At 36.3% G+C, this 26,856-nt stretch overlaps 1 protein-coding gene across 3 annotated transcripts in view; it reads right to left on the minus strand.

Moving 5' to 3' along the window:
- acvr2aa (activin A receptor type 2Aa) overlaps positions 1-23,503 on the minus strand; it is a 62,028-nt gene extending 38,525 nt beyond the window's left edge. For all 3 annotated transcript variants that reach the window (XR_014207785.1, XM_082176388.1, XM_082176387.1), the window contains exon 1: positions 22,320-23,503. Coding sequence is in view for 2 of the 3 variants with exons in the window: in XM_082176388.1 (XP_082032514.1) it covers positions 22,320-22,374 (55 nt within the window). In the remaining variant the exon portion in view is untranslated. The remainder of the gene's footprint in view (positions 1-22,319) is intronic.
- Between the last annotated feature and the right edge of the window lie 3,353 nt (positions 23,504-26,856).

Here is a 26,856-nt window from a genome sequence, read left to right on the forward strand (position 1 = left end):
TCTAGTCCTTGAAGTTTTTTCATATAGGTCTATTTAATTTGTGTCTTTGTTCAATTGTAGTTTGTTTTCCTATGCATGTTATATTGTAAATAGTTTCTTTTTCTTTCTTTATCACTTTTTACTTGTCTTCAGTGAGCTTGAGTTATTACTACTTATATTATTAGTTGTTTTGTGAATTATGAAATATCAATGGTAACAAAAATGTTGATATAATAAAAATCTTTTAAAAAGCAAAAACAACTATATTGTGATTTACCGTTATCATTAGCTGATAATAATAAAAGTTTCTTGAGCACCAAATCAGCATATTAGAATGATTTCAAAAGGATCATGGGAGATGTGAGACACTGAAGATATTGATGCTTAAAATTAAGCTTTGCCATCACAAGAATAAATTACATTTGAAAATGTATTAAAATAGAAAACATTTCTTTAAAGTGTAATACAATTTCACAATATTACTGTTTTTACTGTATTTTTGGTCAAGTAAATCCAGCCTTGGTGAGCATAGAGATTTCTTTCAAAAACATGAAAAAAAATCGTACCCTCCTCAAACATTATTTTGAACAGTAGCGTATCTATGTGAATACATGCAAAATCACAGAAAGCTCACTGTGTGTTTATGACAAAGTATAGTTAAACATATCTGCAACAGGTTTTGTTTTAATGAAAAGTCTTTTAATAATACAAATCAATAATAATTTGTTGGAAAAAATTGGTATTGTTACAGTTTATCACACAACAAAAACAATATCCTGAAGGAAACATAGGAGTACTTTTTTTGTGGTGGGAATTAATCTGCTAATTGCCATTCAGTGGGGATAAATCCTCAGGATTTGTTCCAGAGACACAAGTTACCATTATTGGGATTAGGAGGAAATCTTCTGGAATTACGGTCACATCCACATCAAGGCAGAGAAGAACGACGGTGCACAAGACGCACAATGATCAACAGAGGACGAATCACATTTAGCCTACTCATCTTAAATGACAAAAGGAGCACCACAAATTGCTCCAATGCCTTGAGCATCTGTTAGGAAACATCTAGAATAAATTAAAAACTAATTACAAGTGGCCAACATAAGGGAATTACTCACCTGCCCTGTCCACTAACAAGTAGATGGCTCAATAAATCTTTGACCTATATTCTACGACTGCTCTTCCTGACAACAGCCCTTGCCCCTCCGCTGAGCTGCTCTCGGTTTTTAATATGAGACGCTGGGATACACAGACTCCTCTGAGTCAGCAGGGTTACACGAGGTAAAATGGCAGAGTGCACTGTAAATATATGGAGCTGGTGGAAGAAGCTTAAAAACACCCTGAACACGGCCAATGAATGACAGCCAACGGTATGAGTGAAAAGACCACATGCCATGATGTTAATAATGGATCATGTATGGTGGTTTCCTACACAAAATAAACTTGATGACCAACACTTTGCCTGTACATTAAAAACAAGCTGCAACGTCTTTTGAAAGGTTTTGACTAGTAGAAGAAGTGGGTTGCTGATGGCATGTTTGGTGCTTCTCAAGCTTGCATTTTCCATCTCTGACATTTTTAAACTCTTAGCATGGAGCCATGGACAGATAGAGATTATACTTTATACATACCAATGCATTCATGTACATTTTAACTCATGAACATTTGTAATGTACATGCTATAGGGATGTAATGTCTGAGACCAATATTGAACATGCTTCTATTTTAAATTTTTTATGGGTTAACACTTTAGTTTACGGTCCAGTTCTCACAATTAACTAGCTGCTTATTAGTACTTATAAAGCACATATTAATGCCTTATTCTACATGACCATATTCTATATCCTTACACCGTGTCCTAACTGCACGCTAGTGTTGTCAAAAATATCGATATTTCGATAAATATCGATACTGAAATATCTGAACGGTACCAATACTAATTTCCTGAAGTATCGATACTAGCCGAGCTGTCACTTTCACTTCTCTCCAAAGGCGCGTTGACAAACACCACACGCGCACCGTCTCATTCGCTCTGGTTAAATAGCAAAAGTGAAGTAAATGGGGCCGATCACACCTGACGCGTTTTTTTACAGTGAGAGGCGCTATTTTAAACTGGTTTCCAGCGAGAGTTCTGCGCGCTGTTTATTCGCCTACTGCGCCTCGCGGGTCTTCCGTTTTAATGATGAAAGCTAGTTGCTTGAACGCCTGGAGAGTGCGATGATGGAGGATAAACTTGTGGTGCTCTCGCGTTAACTACCACAATGTTAACAGAAAGTAAATAAAGTTAATAAAAGGCTGATTTGACGTGTACTTGACTGACAGGACAGCGGTTTCAGTGGTTGCCGAGCAACATAACAAACGCAGCGCACGGCTCGTTCTGTGTGATGGTAAGTGCAGCTGTGTGCCTCGCGTTTTCGAACCTGAAAAATGCGTTAGGTCAATAGGTGTGATCGGGGCCTAATATAGCAAAGCACCTGAAAGACCGACACCGGGATCTATATAAATAATTTCGAGAGGTTGGTAACTCTTCTCATTTGAACATTTCTGAAACATTAACCAAGATGGCCTAGTATTGTTGTTGATATGAGTGTGTGTTGTCTCGTTTTTTTCACCGTAATTCTTAAAGTTAATATAATCTGACTGAGAAATCTTAGACAAGTAACGTTAAATATTTTAACTGTGGTCAAATGTAAATTAACTTGTGCTTATTTAACTTTATTCAATTTTTTTTATTTAATTCTGCAATTTGCCTTCATATCTTATCATCAATTTGATTACACAGATACTAATTAAACTAAACTGAGCTATTGAATGACATCTTTAAATTCAATAATGCAATGCCTTTAACTGAAAATGTAATGTTTTATCTTATTATTATACATTACTGACACTCTATCCTCCAATTTGATACTGTTAAGTGCTTTGACACAATCTGTATTGTTAAAAGCACTAATAGCATTGTTTTCGCGTGTAATGCACACACGTTTGCGTTTAAATCTGTTCATCAAATAACGTTAATGTATTAACCAGCATTAATGCTTTTGAACAAGTGCACTACTTCAGGACATTTTTGTTCATGTAAAATATCCCTCATTGTCATGTTCTAGACTTGTTATATTTAGCTTTAAATAATTAAAAAAAAAACTTAATATTGTGGCAGTTTTTTTCTCCGTGGTATCGAAAATGGTATCGAATATCGATATTTTTCAAGGTATCGTATCGAAGTTAGAAATTCTAGTATCGTGACAACACTACTGCACGCGACGTGTATCTTTTCCATGTTAATCAGATATTTTGTCCTAACCAGCCGCGACGGCGACACGTGACAATTCTATTTTAGAAACAGTTTCTATTTTTCTGCAACGTCGTGGCTGGAACAACAAACACAAAGTGTGGCAATGAAAATCTCAGGTAATGTTTAGGGCTGGGCAAAAAAAAATAGATTTTTCAAATGTGGTCGATTCAAAAACGATTCTCAAACGCCACGAATCAATTTTTTTCCATATTTATTCATCTATTACCCAAAAGCCAGTATTAGATTTCCTCCACTGTTCATAGGCTTGCAAACTCAATTTTATAGCTAATGCTGTGAGATTTTATGTTTGTTTTGATCTTAATCATAAAATAACCTCAACTAGTGCTGCACGATTAATCATATCGCAATCGCGATGTCAAGCCTACGCAATTATATGACGCAAAATGCTGTGATTTTATATGAAATAAACAAATTTGGGCTGTTAACGCAATTAACGTAGCATCTGTTAATTGTTGTCATCCTTTGGCTAGTGTCACATGATCCCGCTCTTATTCATGCAAATGTTTTTAAACCATTCACGCGTGACAAGACAAAAAAGAGCTCGCTGCCTGTGAATGTCCTGACTGTGACACACAGAAAGACTCGCGCTGATTAGTGCGTGCGCACAAGACAGCACAGAACACAGTTCTCTTTCGCGCTTGAACGAACAATAACACACACAATTATGCAAAAATGTCTTTTTGTCAAGTATCTTCATAACATAAGAGCAGTCTTATGATGAACGTGAAGAGTTGTGACTCGTGAAAGAATGAGGCACGTGTGAGATCCGCGTCTCTGTCAGCAGCGGCTGGTCTTAAAGGGACAGTACACAGTAGCCACTAATTATCTCTGTCATTAAAGTTAATCAAAGAACAAAGGGAAAAGAGAAAAACACTCACTGCTCTTGACTAAATAACTTTTGTAATTTTAATAAGGATTAGTCTATGTATACTTTATAATTAATGCATCGCAGACTGTTTGATAACTTTATTAAATTTCTGTATATGTCCTACCTGTTAGACATTAAACAATTTTTTTTAAATGGGTTTATGTGAGGATTGTTAACCTGTTTGATCAAGGCATGCGACTGTTCTGACTTGTCCAATTTTCAGCATACATTTTTCATCTTGCATCAAAATCCTGTCTATTCATTGTATGCATTTGAAGTATAGAGTTGGGTTTTGTTTTCATGTACCCAAGTGTACCTAAAATAAAAAAGTTTAATATACAGGTTTGTAGCTCTTAATTTCTTTTTATTAATTAACCACTTGTAAACTTATGTTCACTGTTCTTTTTTTAAATATATAAATATAGGATTTGTATTAAATCTATATTCATTGAGTGGAATCAAAATCGAATTTAGAATCGAAATCGAAAATCGAATCGAGAATCGAATCGAATTGAATTGTAACATCTGAATCGATACCCAGCCCTAGTACTGTTTATGTGCTTTTAACTATTAACTATTATAATTATAACTATATATAACTATTAATAAGCAGTAATTAGCAGTTTGAGGCAAAAGTCACAGTTAATAGCTAGTTAATAGTGAGAATTGGACCCTAATCTAAAGTGTGACCAAATAATGTTTGTACCTTATTACAAATTTATTATATAACCAGCATAACAATTTTAAATTGAACTGAAAAATGATTAGGGAAGATCCAAAGAGCATATTGTCTTTCAATGGAAGAACAACATCTGACCATCCATACAAAGATTCACATGATCAAAGTCACAAATTTGATTATATGATAAGTGACCTAGAAGTGCAGAATGTGAAACATTACTGTATTGTACATAAACACTTTTCTGTTTTAAACTTGTTGTGCTGTGACAAATTAATCTCACTGAGAGCGAGACTACACACCGACTGTCCTATCAGACACTAACTGGGTTTACATGGACCCTAATAATCTGCTTGTAATCAGACAAGTAGCACAGTTGGAATAAAAAAAGTCACCGGAACCACGTCAACTGGAATGAATTGGCCAAATCTGATGAAAATTTTATTCGGATTGTAAGGGGTGGTTTAAACTTTTTCTAAACAATTTGATAGGACATGTAAACACTTGATACAGGGAAGTATGTTATTTTCTATTTTCTGTCAAATTTTCATTCTTAGCTGTCGGTCCATGGAGCATTAGAAAGAATTATGAACCATTTTAAACTACCACTGGAACAAATAAACTGCACATCTTAAATCCTAAATGGCTATTTGTTTTTCTAAATGTGATCTATAAGACTGACTGCCCACACATTTGCATGTGATCAGACTGAATCTGAATGCTTATTTTCAGTCATGCCAATTAGTTCCTTTAGTAACGATGCAGACATCAGTACTCAACTACCATACCTGTGTGCAGGAAAAGACACATAGCGTCTAGATGTACTAATGTACTGAATCGGACACCAAGGGGCCTCATTACATTTGCCATTAAAAAGTGAGTTGAGTAATCAGATTTATTGGTTTAAAACACATAAAATCGTCCATGTAAACACACAGAAGTGCTTTTATGTGGTCTAGGACAATTGAATTGCAATCAGATAGCTATCCAATTACTTAAGATGCAGCTTCATGACAAGAGTAAACAGGGCCCAAGCGCCTTCACACTACAGTTTATGGTGCGTCAAATGTGCTGCCATTGAGATAAATTACAATAGTGCGCTTCAAAGACAGAGAGCAAAACTCTCTTAAGCGCTCAGTCAGAATGTTCAAGATGAATGCGAGTGAAAATATATCTGTGCTAAACTTAGCCTCTAACTCCAACACTGGCGAGTGAAATCTAACAATTTACTAGCCAGTGGCTATATTAGACATTCGTTAGTCACCTATTTACTCTCATTGTAGAGGGTTGTGAAGACAGAGCAAATACTGTACCAGGCACAGCAAACTCACTGTTCGCGATGCTTGAAATATTGGAAGAAAAATATAAATATTGAATTGGGGGTGTGGGTTTATATGAATGTATCTTTGAAGGGAACTGACTGCTTTCAGAAAAGTTGATGGAATGATCTTTTCCTCTTCCCTCCGTATAAATGCGTATTAGTGTTTACAGCGGTAGTGTTTACTGCTTTGTGTACAGTGGTAACCTAAGAAACGCTATATTGCTGCTGTTCCATAAGCGCCACCAAACTGGGAGAGAGTGAATTTGCATTTTCATTCAGTCCGTCTGCTGTTTTTGCTTTGTGCAGTTGTTTTGTGTAGCATAATTTAAAAGCTAAAGCTAAAGTCAGACCATGTTGTTTTTGCTTTCAATCTTGAAATTATACAATCTAATTGAAATAAAAATCAACTGCTCACACTACATTTTTGTTTGGATTGATTAAAATGGAGTGGTTGCATCTAATTTCAAATGGCTACAGAAATTTTTGTGTACGGTCAGTTTGGCCCGTAATAGAGCAAATAAACAACAAATAATTTAGCTATCTCTAGAAATATCTGACCTTTAAACCATCTATTAATGTGAGCTAGGAAATCTGATACCAAACACTTTATTTGTGCTGTTCTGACCACATTCAAATAATCATTTGACTGAGATATTCAAAAACTGATTTGCACTGCCGCTGTGAACACTGAATTAGTCTGTGTCCACTGTAAGCCAGTTTTCAACAGTCCACCAAACCTTTATAGAACTAAGTTGAATATAAATGTATGAATATAATGCATAAATAAATATTCAAATGTTGTATCTAAATGCTGAACCTTAGTTATAAACTCTCTCAAATAAACAGAACAACAATAAATGTGCTTTCAAGAACGTGCTGCATAATTGGGCATCTTAGGCTGTACTACTATTGAGAAGCTCAGACAAAAGCCCTCTCGGCAGTGTGAGACCTTGCACTTTACCATTACAAACGCACTTCCTGGCATTCATGTCTCTAAAGTTGCTTCCAAGAAATGTTCAAACCCGGATACTAATAGAATGAAGCAAATATTTGAGGAATTGTTGCACATTTTAAACCTAAACTCCTCCCAGATTCAACAAGCAAGTCATCAGACCCAAAATGATTTTATCTGCAATTTAAAAAAAGAAAATAGTGAGTCATATTTAGTTCCTGGGAATAAAAAGATAAAGCTGAATGTACACTCATTTAATATTTAAATATATATATACATGTTTCTCAAACAATGATTTCTGAATCATGAATATCATGAATGGGGGTCATACAATTAAAAAGGTCAAATTAGGCTATTTGACATTAAGAAATGAATAGACCTTGAAAAACAGTCAAGAAAGTCTACAAGGTTCCTCTCAGTGATATTTCCTTATATATATTTGTCACAAAAAACAAACAAACAACAAAACAATTTGAGTTCTGTATTCTGTAAAACAGGTTGCATAGCTTCCAGTTCAGGTCATTTGCATACTAGCCTCCCTTACAAACATGTTACTCAAGATTCCTTCAGGAGCTACACAGTAGAAATGACTGTTAGGATTATAAATTTTTTTAAACTAAATTGCTTTAATACTTCTTTATAAATATATACACATATAAGAGCAGCAACTAACGATTATTTTGATCATCGATTAGGGCTGTCACTTTACGTTCGAAAATCGATTGCACAATCGATCGGACCAACCAACACAAGATTCGAAAACAAAAATAGGGAATTGATTTTAACCAAATATGTAGGCCTACACTATTAATTTTAAACGAATTAAACAAATAAAAAAGATAGATGTAACAAAACTCACAAACAAGCAGAAAAAGAAAACGAAGAATTCCGAAAGTGCAGTAGGCATTGCGAAAGCTAAAAAGAAAATTCCCACCAATTTTACGCGCATAGTTTCAATCGGCTGCTGCTGGTGTTTTGCCAAACAAATGGAGGACAACAACGGCGATCAATCTGTTCGACATGAGAGACGAGTGATAACCCCTAATAACTTGAGGAGTTCGATATGGAAGCACTTCGGGTTTTGGACTGTAGATCAAACTATGAAGGAGGACAAAGTGGTATGCAAACTGTTCAATCGTGACTACCCATATCACATTCATTTTTGAACAGTTAACGTAAAATAATTTAGGAGATACTAAATCATAAATGCAGCCCTGTTGTAGACTGCAACAGATGATTCTAGTCCACTGTCTGAGTTGGAGAATGAAGCGGCCCTGCGTGTTTATCCTACACGAACTTCACGTTCAATGTAGGCTAGTCCTTCAGTGAATTTTCAGTTTTATTTTCAACCTCTTTTCATGGGCTACAATCGCTGACATAGGCGAAATTTCTTTGACATTTCTAATTGTAAACACAGCCATGTTGAAGCCTGCAGTAATGTTTTTCATTGATGTTATGGCAGTCCACTCTGCTTATTGTTTTTTGAGAATGTTGCACTCCTGCTTGTCATTGTGCACGAAACTTCACGCCAATTAATCATCAGAAATGTTGCTGACTTGTGCCTCTCAAGCGCCCTCTTTACGTTCGTCCTCATGCCTGTTAGTTGTCCGTGGATTGGCCTATATTTGGCGAAGGTCTTTATATGGAAAATCGATTTTACAATCGATTCAATGAACACTTAAGTCTCAAAAATTGAACAGGATTTTTTCACAAAAGTGACAGCCGTATAATTGCTTAGTTGGCCGATTATTTCTTTGATTAATTGGATTAAAAAGCCCAATTTTTCTTAAAAAACAAACAAACAAAAAAAACAAAAAACAATTCCACATCCTGGCCAAAGCTAACCTTCAAACAAATTTGCCAACTGATTGCTATGAAAACATAGTAAATAGGCCCTATATCTATATCTATGCTATGTATAAAAGAGCTATAAAGCAAAAGAACAGTTTAAATCATATCAGTCATTAATCATTAAAGATAACAATAAATATAATAAATAAAAATAAAAACACAAACTAAGTATTAAATGCAGGAACACTGTTACTACTGTACTGGTATTCATCCCTGTTACTGTAATTTCTTTATGCTGTAAATGTTAAAAACGTCTTACATTTATTTACAGTTACCACTCTCATAAAATACTTGAATTACAAATACACAGACTGTCAGGACGAGCATTCATGCAAAATGGAAATACTCACGTGAATCGCGTGAGTGGCGGAAGTTTTCAGTGCACGGTGGGCAGACGCGACTAATCGATAATGACATTTTCGTTGTCGATGATTTTCATTCGGGGGGACCCTACCGGAATTGCTCCGTTTATTATCGATTAGTTGTTGCAGCCCTAATATATATATAGATATATAAACAGCTTAACTTTTTTGTCAAGGATTTCAGGCTTTTGAAACTTTTTATTTTTCATCATTACAATGTAACTTTTATTTTATTTTTTTGAATAAGGGAATAGATCCGGACACCACTAATCTGCCAATATATAAATTTTTTGCATTCAAGTCAATCAGCTGTCAATCATGTTTAACATACTTTTTGCTGCAAATCCCTTTAATCTGCTTTGATTCCCCTCCACCACCAAAGGACTGTCTGAAAGCTCATGACATGACATGAACGATCACACTCAAAAAAACAAACTGGATCAGCCTTTGTTTCAGTGCCTAGCTGTCAGGAAGCAACTAGACTTTATGTCGCACTGAAAGTTCAAACAAAAATGTTTGAAAACACTTGGAAATCTTGTTCAGAGGTTGCAAACACATTGAGAGATGACAGGTTTAATCTGCTATCCTTTGAAAAACCATTCATATACAGAATATTTAGGCCAAGCAGATTTTTAACGCTAAAAGCCCTAAACATGTCTGCTGTTACAGTGAGAAACTGATGGGTTGATATATATTTACTCGATCATGATTTTACTGTCTGTCAACAAAAAAACAAGAAAACTATGGCACGGGTCAAAGCAGACTGTTAGAGGACAAAGGCAGCACATTTGATTTCAAATAGCCCTTCCGTCAGCAGTGGTCAACCGTGGTTGTAAATTATTCACAGGGGCATCTGCATCTTGGGCAACAGTGGCTGCAACCTGCCTATGTCATGGAAGTCCAGTTGGCGAGGATCAAAATACACTGCAAAGCAACACAAGGTCAAGCTATCAATCACACATTAGCGCTTTAGGTGAAAAAAAAGAGAGGGAAGAATCAAATTCTAATGTGTTTGTATCATCAAGATTGCATGGATCAATAAAAATAACTTTAAACGAAAGACTTTCCATTTTTAAACTCTCTTCCTGCAAACGGAAAGTCCATTCTTCTTTTGTAGTCCATCTGTTTGAATATTAGCGCTGTGACTTTACTTAACGGGGTGAATGAGAATTGTTTTATAAGTGCGACAAACTGCACAGCACATGGGTTCATACAGACATTTGATACTGGGATGAAAACATCCATCCGACTGGCATTAAAGAAACATGGTGCAGCCGAGAACACTGATTACATCTGGGTAAAGATACTTTACTGAGATAAACCAACTACGGAAGACTAAGGTCAAGCACAGTAAGGCAGAAGTTGTAACAACTGCTTATTTTGTATGTTTTCTTCCTAATGCTACAAGAATGCATACATGATGTACACAGTGTGCCCACAGTAAACCAGGATATTTGAGCAAAGAAAAAGGAAAAGAACAAGAAAAAGCTGAACCACCCCATATTGCACTGTAAAATAAGAGATCACATATTTAATAATAAGAATAAGTATAATATTATTATTATTAAGAATAATTGTATAGAACAGCAGTAAAATTACAGTAGCCTATGTGATTCAAATGTTTCAAACCATAGGGCTTTTATTTTGGTGGAAAACCAAAGGTAGAACTAAAGTTTCTCATTTTTGATTTAGAAACCAATTTGGTGAAGATCATAATTGATAACAGATCATACACAATAAAAGCACTAAAACACATACAATTCACAGACCTAATACGTTCATACACCGTTTAGTTTTTTTACGAGCGTGACAATTCCATTCCAAACTGACACCTGCACATTTTCAGGACTCTCGACCGCATTCTCGACAAACCCGCGCTGAATGAACGAAACTGCACTGGACAAGTACTCAAACGTAGGCCTACTCTCCCCACTCGGTTAGTAGGTAGGGCTTGCATAGACTAGTCGAGTAGTCGATAGATCGGAAACAACGCTGTCGGAAACAATCGACTACTCGAGCGTCCATTAACCATAAATGAATTAAAAATGGTGAACATCGTCGGCGCCAATGGCCTCGTGGTCAGTGCGCCGACATGTAGCGCCTTTGCGCTCGGGTGGCCCGAGTTCGAGTCCCGGCTCGTGGACCTTTCCCGATCCCATCCCCCGTCTCTCTCTCACCTCATTTCCTGTCATCTCTCTACTGTCCTGTCACAATATAAGGAAAATCACCAAAAAAACAATATAAAAAAAAATGGTGAACATCACCAACAGACACCACACGTCAGATGTGTGGAAGTATTTCATCAAGGATGACAAAAATATTGTAATTGGCCAACTCTGCAAGAGGCCGTTCACATGTTGCGTCTAAAAACGTGTGGAAAGCGCGGCCGTGCCGCTGTCTCCTAAGCGCTTGCGCTCCCATGGCGTCTGTCGTTGCTATGCAACCATTAACTGCCTCGCTGTACAGCTACGATCAGCTGTTCAGCCGAGCTTTCGATGAAGTTACGGAAAGGTCGAAGCTGATTGTTTTTTGTCACATGACCTGCGGTGCGCTTGAGGCATTCTGAAAAGTTGATATGTTTTCATCTCGCCGCCTGGAAAAGCTAGCGAACCACGTTGCTTCCATTATGAGCGCACTCGCCGCGCGCCTACATTTGAAATAACAACCTTGAGCGTGAAAAAGACGCGATATGTGAACGGCCCCTAGAAGCAGACGTCTGAAATGAAAGGCAAGAACGGCTATTTATTTGGCTTGAGACTGTTACATGAAAATTTAAAAATGAAATGTCATAATTATAATGTTTTGAGAGTTTGCTTATGTAATTGTTGCATTAGGCTATGAATTAATAAATGTTTATTGATAAGATCTAACGTTAGCTATTTCATGTCTTGTCATTTACAGTAGCATGAACCACGAGTAGTCGAGTAACTCGAGTATTGCTTTAATTAAAGTTTTGTTGAATTATTATTTTTCAATCTCATGTTATTGTTTTACTTCATAAATGTATAATATCTAAATATTTTATATTTAACTATTTAATTCATAATAAATTATGAATTATTTCCTGCATCATTTATGCTATAAATAAATTATTTCCTGCCTTTTCATTTTTTAGGATATTGGTATTATAGGATATTGGTATTATTGGATTATTTTTTTCCTCTGGTACAGTTTTTGCCATGTCTGTTTATTATTTTGAGTTAAGGGGTTTGTTTTGCTTTTTTGTGATATCTGGCAACCCTTTACCTGAAGCTTTAATGAAGAGAGGAAGAGAGTGAAGCGAGTAGAAGGAGAGCAGCAGTATGCAAACTGAACAGCAGCTACTGTCAGTGCAGTTATTTAGTAAGGTAGTTTAAATGACATGTTTACACGACATCAATGTACTACAAACAGATGACAATGTTGTCAAAACTATCCCCGTTCACACGGATCAGTGAAAATGATTAAAAAGGCTGTATGCATGTCAGGTCAGTAGTTGGCGATGTCACTTTGTCAAGATACACCCTGTAAATACGTAATAATACGCATGTGCATGACGTCACCGTTTTCACAAATTCACATTTTTGTCGTTTACACAGCAAACCTTGCACTTTGAAACCCGTTTTCAAAAGCCCCCAAAACGCGATTGTTGTGTAAATGAACGGCCAAAATGCATAAAAAGTTTTCAGTTGAAAACAGTATTGTGTAAACATTCCCTAAATTGTACACATCTTTGTAACCGCATTATTAATATACTCAAGCCCCCTGAAGACAGACACTGTCATTGCTCTCACGGCATGAGCATGTGCGCATCTTTGCATCATTAAAATATGTGAATATCAGCTGGTTCTGATCAGTGGCCGATTGTTTGAAGTTAGAAAAATATAATACGTGCTGTTGCATTCTCAATATTTAGTGATTTAGCATCAGATACAGGATATGTTAATTCGCTTTTACAAGCAGGTATCGTTTCTTACAACGTCACCCATGTTTTGACCTCTCTAAAGTAAATTAAGAGTTTGGTTTTTCATCATAATTGTGTGCGCAACAGTACCCCCTTTTGGCTATCAAGCAGCAGTAGCTTTAGTTTAGTAAATTTCCATAACAATTTAGTTGCAGAGCAGAGCGCCAGTGCTGTTTTCTCCTGCTGCATTTCTTTCTTTTTACATTGTTGCCTTAGATACTATTTGTCCGTAAGTACTGTACATATTACTAAAAAATGTTAAAAGTAATTGTACTTGGCATATCTTTGGGTTATTGGAGTTTTCTCATGTCAAATGACTAAATTGATAGTTAGCATAGCTATTAGCTATGACTCGGCATTTCTGTTGCTATAAGTTGTGTACTTTAGGTATCTGTATTGGTTTGATCTTATTTCTGTTTTGTCTTTTGCTCTTTGTTACAGTTTTACAGTATAATAAGAAAAGTAAAGTCTTCGTGGAACCCAAGAAAAGTTATGCCTTGTGTTTTCTTCAGGAGAATTTTAGACTGTTAGCTAACTGTCGAGCTTTGAAGAAGCAACTCATTGCAAGGACAGTATAACCCACTTGCGCGTCCACAGTGAACGTGCATCTTGTGTATAAAAAATACAAAAAAGCTTGCCGTGCCGGACAGCCAGTAAATATACATTATTTAAAGGTGCTGTATGTAACTTTTTGACTGTACTAAAGCATAAAAGTACCATAATATGTTTTCATATGTTTAGGAAACATGCTAAGTTCACATACTTGTTTCTCTGAAAATTTACATTTATTCATTTAGCTGACGCTTTTATCCAAAGCGACTTACAATTGCTATATATGTCAGAGGTCGCACGCCTCTGGAGCAACTAGGGGTTAAGTGTCTTGCTCAGGGACACATTGGTGTCTCACAGTGGATTCGAACCCGGGTCTCTCACACCAAAGGCATGTGTCTTATCCATTGCGCCACCACCACCCAAAATCAATGCTACAGCCAGTTATTTTACTTTGAAATGTGCGTTCTGTGTCGGAATGTCTGTTTTTGTTTCGGTCTGTGTGATCTCGCTCACAGCCAGTTCACCCAATAGTATTTCGACACCCGTTGCCAGTTGGCGGAAAACTCAGCGTATTGTAGTCATGAAAGTCAGCAAAACAAACTACGTCAGAGATCACAGATTCTATCTCCTCGCCTTCCATTGTCAATTGTGCTCGCTCCTGTTGCTTGTCCTGAATCTGGCAACCTGCGTGAGCGTGGAGTCTAAGGAGGAGGCAATGGGGGAAACAACCCTCTCCAATATTTTGAATTTGAACTGCAGTACCCATTTCAAACCGCTAGCTGTCAATCTTACATACTGCACCTTTAAGGCTATTCTATTCGTTAAAATATTGATATGAAACTGTTGTTGTCAAATAAGCTTAATTTGTCCCCTGTTGCAAGCCGATGCACTCTCTAAACTGTCTGGGTGCTGCACTTTTTTTTGTTCCATCAATATTCCGTTATTAACAGACATTTATATCGATTTTTGAAATTTATGAATCAATTCAAATCTTTAGAAGATAGAATCGCAATTAATATGTGAATCGAGTTTCTCCCCCACCCCTAAGTTACTAAGCATTTAAAGTCCTTGTTGGTTTGTTTAAATGAATGGTTTGATTGATGAACTCACGCCTCGATTGGACTAGTTAGCGCCACATTTTTAATGTGAATGAAAGCGAGGCTGAGAGGGATAGACATCTCTTCAGTGGGTTGTACTGTTTTTGAATGTGTTTGTTAGTTAATGTGTTTTTGTTCTATTAATGAAACACTGAAAAAATACCTTTCCATGAAGTATTTGTCACGTGACAAACATGACAAGCACCATGGAAATTAAAAGGTGATGGGAGTTTGGGTTCCTTGTCTCTGTCGTTTCTGTCTTGCTTTTAAAATATCTGATGGATGAACTCACACCTCGACTGGATTTGTTCATTTAATAACACGCTGTCAATTGTGATAAAACCAGGGGTGGGGGGAAAAATCGATTATTAGATGCATCGCGATGCGGACGATTCTGAATCAATTCACAAACGTCAAAAATCGAACACATAACAGAGACGCATAATGGCTGAGCGCAAAATCCGAACGGCACCCTCTTCGTTAAAAGCTAACGTATGGAAAATTGGCATAATTTCATTGTGGACTATTTTGTATTTTTGTATGATCTCGAGCTACTTTCTGTATTGTTTAGTTTTCACATCAATATGATGTAAACAGATGTTATACGTACGTTATACGTTGCAAACAAAAATGTACATTTTGACTGTGCTCTCTGCAGATGTTCATTTACTTTTTTTGTATAAGCTGTTTTTGATTGTGGTATACACAGCAACAATTTCAAAGTCTTAGACTCTTTATTATATATTTGTGTATAGGAGCAGCTTTGTATGTTACTAATTATTCAGAATATGCGTAAGTCCACAAGCATTATTTTTGTATGAGAGCTGCTAGTACATCATTCTATATTTTGTTTGTATGAAAGCTGTTTTGTGATTTTGCCAAAGCAAACATTTTATTTTATTTGATTATTATTATTTATTTTTTGTCTGAAGGATTATATTGCTCATTGCACATAACAGGAGGATGTTGGATAGAAGACCATTATTTTATGTTAGAGATTCAGAATATGCTGAAGTTTGTATTCATTTACTACAAGTATGCTGCTAGTAGGCTACAGGCACACACTTCTTTTCCTGTTGGTTCTTTGCAATGTCGGGACATATGCTGGCATATGTAACCTTACAGTTGACTTGCCAAATCACTTCCATTTGTTTTAATAATAAAATATATTGGAAGTAAATTCTTTATGGGTCATTATAAATACTTTGCTTTAAAAGTACCAAGTAGTCACACAAACCAAAAAAAGATGCATTGATAATCATTTTAGCATCGCAACGCAGCCCTCTGAATCATAATCGAATCGAATCGTGAGGTGCCTAGAGATTCCCACCCCTAGATAAAACTTCCTATTGTTATGGACATCGCCATTTTTGATACTGTCACTGAATGCGGTAGAGAGTCCTAAAAAAATTAGCAGGCTCGTATTAAGCAGCGCTGTCATACTAACCATTAGCATCTGCGTCCACAGTGACGAGAATACTTTTTGTTACCAAAAATAATAAAATTAACAAAAATGTATTTATTCAAGAATTTTGTCTCTTCTGTGTCAGATCTCCTTATGCTATTCGCGTAGTAACCGCAGTCCAGCACTTCCAGGTTCTGAAATTTTTCTTTTAACTTGCGTATGAAAGGGTTAGGCAAATCCAAATGACCATGTAAAGAGTAAACCAACGTAACACATTATTCCAAAAATTGCAAGAACATTTTTATAAAAGGAAGAGACCATCCAACAGTTTATGACTATTTTCTTCTGCACCTACACAAACAATAGCCTTGTAGCCTACAAGTACATTCACACCACATACGTACAAAAAAGAACTAAGCAAGTAAGATGATGGTAAACATACTTTTTGAGTGAAAATCTTTTTTTCTTTTTTTTCTCAACAAAAACCAGCCACTGTATAATCCAAACGCACATTTATCAATTTGCCCATCAGCAACCCTGTTGTGGCTGTAAAAAAGAGGATTTATGGAGTAAATGAATGTTATCCACAACACTGAATGATCTTTGTTTTGGGGATTTGTTTTAGAAGTTGTGTCGCTGTACAATGACCCCAGCTAAGCTGTCCGGGCAGGGCTCGAATTTCGGCGCGGGTATTGCGCATAGTTTTAATCATTCCCGCAGGTCTCCCATTTATAATGCGGGAAATTCCCGCAAACATTGATTCACTTTAGCATGTAGGTTGTATTAGTAAATTAATCCACACAGATTATAAAATCAAATCAGTCATTTTAAAACTGTCTGCGAGACGCAATTTCACAAACAGCGTGAGTGATTCAGCGCTGCTTCGTCTTCTATCTCTCGTCTCTCAAATTGAGTTGAACAAGGTAATCGTTGCAGGCGACGATAATACACTCTCGCGTTTCGGGAGTCGGGATAGACGGAATTGTCACTTGCATAATCGGGCCAGCATTGCATCATGAGTAACTAAAGTTTACCATTTGCAAGTCTTTTTAAGTCTTACCAGTTTAAACATTCACGCGATTTTAAACTATTCGGTACTTGCGCGCTGTCTGAGAGATGTTTTTTTCTCTGCACACATACATAGAGTAAAGCCGCCTGACAAACAGCTCGCGGGTAACAAAAGTTATTTTTCGTGGATTATATCGCATTAACAGTCAAAAACATGCAAAAATTATGTCAATTTCGATCTTGGTGACTGGTGAGTGTCCTCTAAACACAGTCGGTTATGTCTTAAATAAGCATAAATCGCACGTGACCGTATAATGAAACAGAATCCGTGCACTAGCTCTTAAAGGGACAGCAGCCATATGTGTCTGTCATTAATTTGGTTGTCAAAACAACAAACCATAGCTTTCATTTTAAGGAATCAGGATTAATAGCCTATGTATTTAATTTAGTCAGGACTAAAATACTACCCAGTGTTATTTTACATTTGATTACTTTATTCAGTCTCTGTAGTATTTCTGAATACTAGTGTTAGACCTAAGCAAAAACTTTTTTCTTTATTGGTATCTTTATTCTATTGTATTTATTTGCGCTACTTTTTTCAATTTAATTCAAAGATTGAAATCAAGCTTCCTTGAGTTGTGTAAATTCTTAAGAACAAAATTACCCCCATTGTAAAAATGCAATGAGTGAGCATACATTTAGGCGAGATAAAGTAATAATAAAAAAAAAAGTCTAAACTCCCCCCTCAAATTATAAATTCTATCTACCACCATTACTTCTATTCTGCACTCCAGTCAGTATGTAGCTAGTCTAAAACAGTAACACATTCACAAGCGTACATAACGCTGTGCATAAGCGTGTCATTTTAATGCACACTGTCAAATAAGGATGCATTCTGGAAAGGCACACAAACGTTTTTGTTTGCTTTAAATGTTAAACTTGCAAGGCACTCAATTCCATCAAAGGTCCCATGAAAAACAGCTGACCATGGCATTTACTTATAATAGCTAGTAAATATTTACAAGAAAAACAGATACAGGAAACAGAAGCCACTTAAATAAAGTTTGGAAGTTCAACTAAGAAATAGGCTGCCTATGTGGTCAACATTATATCATAAAATAAAGTGCATTACTTCACACTTAAAATATGTTATCATTAGGGCTGCCCCCATCTAAAGATTTTTCATTTAGGCCTAAGCCATTAGTCGACTAATTCCACGCATACGTTCAATTACTTAAATATACTGGGGGGAATACTTAACCTTTAATATAGGTGCAATATGCCTATTCCACGCTCAAGCGAACGCATAGCTTGCCGAAAGCATCGGCAAAAGTAATGATTATAAATGTGAAAGTAATGATTATAAATGTGTTGAAAAAATAGCAAGGAAACCTTTTAAAGGCACAATATGTTTTTTTGGTTTTTTTTTTAAATATAAAAAAATCACTATATCTATGTTATATATTTTTTTAAAGTTGTGTATTTACATTATCCCGACAGTTCCAATTAACTTCTAAATCCAGAGAAATTAATATTTAAATTCGAAGACACGGACCGTGTCTTTATTTCCGTTTTGTCGCCGTCAATGCCGTCATATCCGTGTTGTCTCTGGTTTCCGCTCGTGCTGCCATGGCAACCAGAGCTATGAACCAGAGCCCTCTGATAGTAACCAAACTGACGCGGACAACTGTGTAGTTTGCAATGTCTATTTGCACGCTGTTGTTGTTTCGTTCAAACATTATGGACCATGGCAAGCAGACTTTGGATAAAAAAGGAGAACTAAACCGAGAATCAATATCAGCGCGGTGTTTTCGAGATGTCGAGAGCTCCCATGGACACTATATAAACGAGAGCTCCACGTCCGAGACTTCGACAACTCCTACATGTACTTTATTAAACAGGTGAGCACATTTACATAAAACTAATCAAGGTTATATAGTTCAACAATGATACAATGTTAGAATATGATCTGTATGTTATTCTAATGTTGATCTAGCTAGCTTACTGCTAGTCTCATACAGACAAACTAACGTTAACACATACATTTCAACACATTCAAATGCAGTTTAGAGTGATAGTGTAATGTTAGACCAAGTGAAACAGCGCTGCGTTACCTCTCAAGTTTAATTTGTCTAATAAACTGACCTGTGAGTAGTAATTCTGCGTGTAGTTCGGTAGAATGAAATGTCCATATTCCTTTTATATCCGCGGGACTCGCATCGCGTTTGGAGCTGATAGCTGTCTCTTAGCAATCCCGAACTGCTCACAGTCATGATAAAAGCATCGATGTATTCAGTAATCCATATACATTATTAGATCGGTCGGCTTGACGTTGACGACAAAATCCATAATTCATAGCAAATGTTGCGTCATCAATCTACGCCTTTGTTATTGTAAATAGGTTAGCGACCCCTAGTGGAGAAAAAATCCCATACTGTACGTTTAATTATTTGATAAACTAGTGTTTTCTGAGTCAGTGTCGGTTGCAAAGATGCTGACTCACCATGTCCACTGTTTAGTGCCTTTAGAGAAAAATGCACCTTTCATACAGATTACATAATTACATTTTTATTTGAATTGATTCATTTAAAAGTAGACATTTCAAGCTTTCTATAGATACCTAATGTTTCTGAGGCAAATAGCCCATAAGCTGAGTTTCGGTTCATTTTTGTGACGAGCTCCAGTTCACAGAGATCGAGACGGCAGAAAGCGCATCCTGTTTGTTTTCTTTATTTTACATAAGCAAAGTTTTGTTGTTATTGTGAGTTCACACAAATAAGAATAGTTTCAAATGATGTATACTCTTATCTGTATGACCAAAAATGACGGAGTCTTCTAAGTTGTTTCCGCTGTTATCAGGACAAAATGCATGTGATTGCGCAGGCTATTTATTCTGTATATTACCACCGCAGTTAACGATCTGTCCCTCACGGACTGCGTGACGGCTAGTTACTAACTAACTAATAAAATCATGGTCGACTAAGCCTCTTCTCATCAACTGACGTTTAGTCGACTATTATGGGGCAGCCCTAGTCATCATCCATCAGATCTGAGGCACTGTGACCACCACTCACAAAGTTAAACTGTTATAATGATTATTATTGTTGTTATTAGTAACAACAACAACAACAAATATGTCTTATTGCAACTTTTTGGTTGCAGATTTACTACAACTTTAAGGTGACAGGTACCAGTGATTTTATACTTCTGACATGTACTGGCATGGATGCATTAAGTGTGTTTGCGAACAGCTACTACAACTGTCTACAAAATGTAACCATGCCATAACCATGAGTGGATTTGTAATGCATCAATTCAAGCTACAAGCGTAAGCTTTTTACTCTAATGCTTTGATTTCAACCAGAGCACATAGTTTAATCTGATCACTCATAAAAGTACTCATAAATTGAAAATAAATAAATAAAATCATACAATTCATGTTATCCTGTCAAACGGATAACAATAACAAATGATACAGCATTGCACCTACTATGTAAAATATATCTATATTAGAAAAAACACTGTTTCTGTCATTCTGCATTGATAAATCTATAGAATCTTCATTAAATAAATTCACAAATTACTCTTTAAGCTTCCCGTTTTTCTGTGTGCTTTTGGTCAGATGTTGCCAGTTGTGATTTATTTTAAGAGTTGTGGCTTTTAAGGCATAATTTACATTTGACTGGGCAAGCGCTTAGACTTGATTCTCTCAGCAGGCATTAACTTGTGTCTTGGCAAAACTTTTGTGAAAACTTACATGCAGCACACCAAATCTAACTTTTCAATTGGTCTCTGAAGAGTAGCAAGAATGGTCCAAATACAGACAAAACATCCAGTAACATCCTGAAGTAACTCTAATGGGCATTCAGTTGTGTAACACAAGTATACAACACAAATCCATAAACACGATTCAAACAACAATCAGGTGAAAGGTTCCTCATATCACTACAAGCAGGTCTATAATGGTTTATATGCTCATCCCATTAGTTTACACCGATTCCTCTGAGAGAGCATGTGCAATGTAACCCCTAAGATACAGTTTCTTATGTTACCCAGATGCTCATGAATATTTCTGCCTTTAGACTGATATAAATACCGAAGCGATGCGCTCAAATATAACATTGTATTGATTAATTGTCTCTGTAGCCAAAAGAGTGCAGTGCTGTGTGGGCAAGTGCGATCCAGGATGAGGGATGTAGTGGGAACACAGAGTACAGGCACAGATTGTGCCTCTTTTTTCAATAAAACCAAAATTCAAACCATGAACACAGAGTCTGTATAGAAACATCCCCTGTATACCTTGCTATTCCTTAAATATATTTCTGAATAAATATAACCATAAAGGTGCACATTAAATATGCTCATGTAGCTTCAGCCATATCTTATCTAATGTTCTCACATGCAAATATGACCTTTGGCCTAGCCGGCCTCATCAAATTATTTTATTCCTTTTTAAACCTCTCATGTACTAATATACATAAATTTAACGGTCCTCATCCATGAATAATTAAAAAAATAAGAGCTACCAGTAGAGGGGGTTTACATACAACATATAAAACATGCATGCATGCATGAGCAGCAGCCAGCACAATGCTATCGGTCAATATTATATGAACACACACTAGTTCAATACACCACTTGTGTTTTCTAAACTTTACTGAACACCTAGCTCTTCATGTTGGAAACTTGTCAGACCAGTCACTGAGAAAATAATCTGCACAATCCTGGCAGTAAACGCTGCTCCTGTATAGTGCATGCTCAGATTATATTCAGATGGTGTTATGTAGCTATTTTACGAGAAACCAGTGAATTCGATCTCAATGCGGAGTAACACGAGAAACAGCCTCCGGTGGCACATACATACATACACACACACACACAGAGAGAGAGAGAGAGAGAGAGAGAGAGAGAGACATGTCATGATACAAACGAACACTCTGTACATGCATATTGCATTTAGAGTTGTTACAACATATTAATACCCACCTGAGGAGCAGGAGATGAGGAACACTCCAAACGCCAGCTTTGTTGCAGGTCCCATTTTTCAATCTTCTTTCTTGTCCTACAAAATCCAAGAGTCTCTGCATTCAAGTTTCCCCTCGAACTACTGATCAGCAGTCAGTGAAACACATCCATGTAACCGAGTCAGTGATATATGGCAGTGCACAAATCCAATGGCAGATTATAGTCCTCAGATTCAGCGATTGGGAAACGGCATCAAAGTGTCCACTAGTGACAGTTCATTTAAAGCAGACGAGCTTTTCGAAATAAAGTGATCTACGACTGTCCATGCAGTTTTCCTGAAAACCCATATCAATAACGAGGAAATTCCAACGCGTACGAATACTATCTATACAGTGTTGCCCTGTCGAGCGCTCAGAATAAACGAGCCCGTTCAATAAGATCTTTCAGTATATGGGCCAGCTCCCATTTCCAATGAACAGAACTGGACGACCTATGCATAGAACCCGCCATAAAATATGTATAAAATATTGTTATTAATGCAAATTAACTAATATTTCAAGCAGAGCAATGCCTCTAAATCACACCCACCTGAAAAGTCTATGGCAGTTCACTAAATGCATGCACATTTACGGGGATAAAAATGGAATTAACATCCCTAAACGATATTTCCACATCACGCTTACTTTGCTTATTTAAAAAAATATATATAATATATGTAGTACAACTGATCATAGATAAACGGGGTCACGCGCACGATTCAGCGCACGCGCGAGCTCAAGTTGACAGTGAAGGACTTAAATATGGCCAAACGCGCTATATCCACATTCCATTCGGGTGTTAATGACTCAAACCTGCAATTACCAACCTCACAAAGCTTTTCGAGAACTGCTAAGGTGGGTAGTAAAAACAAACACTCGTTTTAAACTAAGACATGTCGACGGCTGAATAAAGCTTAGCATGTACAGCCTCCGAAATAACTTCATCAGCCCCGTCGGGAATATGACGCCAAAAATGAGACGGAATTGACAGTTACGTCACTAAATGTAATCCTTCAATATGTATTTTCCCGGTGATCGCAGTCGGTTGACTTTTTAGAGCGGTCGGAACTCAATTTATCGCGATTTCACTCTCCGTTGCTGTCAGTCACCGTTGGCTTACTGTATTCAAGATGGACGCCCGGGCGGATTGTTTTTGTTTTTTTCTGTCTTCCACTGCCTTTCCCCGCCCATTTTTTACGTAGGCTCAGCACCTTAGCGATTGACAAGCTTTTTACCCAATCAGAATAGCATATGTAAATAATTGAAACCAACCATAGTGCTGGGTTCACACAAACCCAGCCCTCTCTATGAGAGGTGTGTATGTGGCAGTAGAGTGACGAAGGTAGGCAGTAAATATTCACTGTATGTTAATAGTAGTGTAGGATACTATCGTACATGTGATGTAACACCCTCTAATTTATGAAAAGGCGAATTCAAATGCAGAATTGTCTGTTTTCATTTTATGTTGCACTTTAGTAGACATTGGGAAGACCTAGGCTAGTTCTCACATGGGGAAGTTGTCACCATTTTTATATCATAATAACACTATAGCCTAAGGTTTTGAGTCTAAAGTCCAATTACAGAAGAGTGTTTTCACTATGCATAGAACCCGCCATAAAACATATCTAACAATTTTGTTGTTAAAGCAAAGCAACTGATATTTCAAGCAGAGCAATGCCTCCAAATCACTCCCACCGAAAAGGCAGTAGAAAAAGCACCTAAGGCTAAATGCATGCACATTTACTATGGTAACACTTTATTTCTATAATCCACTTTACACATTCTACTAACAATAAGTAACTTTGCAATAGGTCAACTACAAGTCATTATAGTAAGTAAGTAGAATGTCTGTTGGGGGACCATCAAAATAAGGCGTTAGCAGATTTTAAGGATCTCTTTCCAAGTACATGCAAATTATTCTACTAACCCTAACCCTACCCTAATAGTCTACTTATACTACTCTGAGAGCTAGTTGACATGCAGTCTTTCTTTTTGTGTCTTTTTTACTCTAAATGTGGTCATAAAACTGTTACTGAGTGACTCTTCAAGAACTACTAGTGATCTGGACGAGACCGGATTATCTTTTTTTTAAACTCTGATCGTGGTCATAAAATGCATCACAATTACTCAAGTATTATCTAGTCACTCAAGTATTATCACACACACAATTATGGTTCAGACTCCAGATCACTAGTTCTTGAAGAGTAACTATAACACTTGAGTAATTAGGGAAGCATTTTATGACCAAATTCAGAGTTATAAAAATTAAGAAATTGCTCATGTCTCAGACACGTTAATGTTGTGATTAGTAATTAATTGGTAATTCTTTATAATTTTTCATAGTTATTAGTTCTTAATGAGGCCAGTCTCATTAAGTAATTATTAATTACTTAATAAGGAACTATCTCAGCCCTAAATGTGCTATTTCTTACTGATTAGTTAATCTTGTCTTCATATTAGTTATAGCTGAAGCGTTAATATAGTACTACTCATTTGTCTTGCATTACTTCCTGCATAGTTACCTATTAACATTATTTTAAAGTGTTACCCATAATTGTTATACTATTTACATTTTGCACAAAAAAAATATAATCTAGTTAAGTTTGGCATCCCTGTTTCTGTGTTCAAATGCTCTAACAACAAACGTGGTATATACACTTATAGTGTGCAGTACTGAAAAATACTTTATCTCCATTAATCTTTTCCGAATCTCTAAAATATTGGTGTCCCGACACTGTGAGTCTGGAGACTGCATCTTGTTTTAAATGTGTTCTAAATTAATACTGCTCATACACAGTTTTTTAAGATAGTATTCTCACTTGAAACAGAGAGGCTTGTACACCGAAATGGTTTTTGATGTCACAACTTAACAAGCAGATAGGCTGTTTGATGCCATGTTCCCTTATGACAACTTACCCCATAGTGTGATTCCCGCTATTGACATGTCCAATAACAGTGATGATGTTTAAAAGCTTTTTATAGCTAAGACTAAGATATCAGCACACAATCATTTATTTGCACAGGAATCATATAAAAGGGAAACAATCACAGAAATACATAGAGAGGTGTAATGAGTCGTTTATTGTTTTACTCTTAATAAAAACCATTAAATTTCTGCATGGTTGATGAGAAATCATTTGTCGTTGTTGATGAAAGAACAAAAGCTTGTGGATGTTTCACCTTAATGGCATAGTTGCCTTTAAATCAAATATAATTAATTTTCTTTTGCTTCATAAATGTAATCCCAATGATTTTATTCACAGGTCATATGTTGACTAGAACGTCTAAATTCATAACAGAGATTGAGGTGCACTTATACTTTATCTTGCATTATAACGCAGATTCATCTTCATATGAGCTGTAATACTAATGTGTACACCTCTGTGCTAACCAGTTGTTGATTTGAATATGCTTTTGTACATAAATGTGTGTTGTCATGATCAGGAGTGACCATGTGAAGCAGCTTTGTGTATTTTAATTTAATTAATTTAATTTAATGTAATGCAAAAAATCTAATCAGACATTTAAATGTACTATAACAAATCTAGTAGCATACGATAGGTAACCAGACAATTTTTAAATGAAAAGCATCATAAATCTACACAAGGTCTCCACAGAGGACTGTTCTTAGTGATTTGTGTGCTGCTCTCATTGTAACATAATAGCAACTCCCAACCTGGCCCAATGCAGCCTATGTAATCTGATCCACAAATATTCACACATAATCCTGATGCCCTATTTAACCATAAGCATTTTTTTCCCCCATTGCTGCAGTGATCTGAACCTTTGTTGAAGTCTTTCTGTTTCTTGATTCAGTGTATGCAATGAAAGAACTGAAAGCTTTGGAACTAAATGTGAAAAGAGCACTCTGGAGCATATTTCACAAGTGAAATGTCAATTTTCCACCAACCTGAGGTGACTTTGGAAATATTCAAACTAAGCTAGTGTTAAGGTCAAAGACATATGATCAATGACAGTGCCCACCGCACTTTGTCTCCCTCTCCTGATATTTCAAACCCGAGAGAATGCTGAAGAACGCTGTTTTCTACAAACCTCTACACCTCCTCTTTCCCTTTTAAAATGAACCAATGCAGTTCCACAGATAGATAGATATATAGATAGATGGTGTTCACAGCTGTTTTAACATTATTGTTAAAAAGGCCATGTCAAAAATAATATATTATACTTTTGACAAAAAATACAAAAAATAATTTATTAATAATAATAATAATAATAATAACAGGGTTTCTGTGGGTCTTAATGTCTTTAAAAGTCTTTATTTACCCTTACACAAATTAGAAAAGTCTTAAAAGCAGAAAGTCTTTCATTCATAAAGTAATGGCATTAGGCTAAATGAACATCTTCCTCAGTATTTTTGTCCTGTTATCTAATACAAATATCTAAGCATATTTAAATCAAGTTTTTATTTTATTTTTTATTTGAACACAGTTAAGTGAGTTTATGCTTAAAACAAGAACAGATATCTGTCAATGAGTTATGAAAACTTTCCTTTGAAATTA

This window comes from Leuciscus leuciscus (genome assembly GCF_965113295.1).
Source record: "Leuciscus leuciscus genome assembly, chromosome: 7".
NCBI lineage: Eukaryota > Metazoa > Chordata > Actinopteri > Cypriniformes > Leuciscidae > Leuciscus > Leuciscus leuciscus.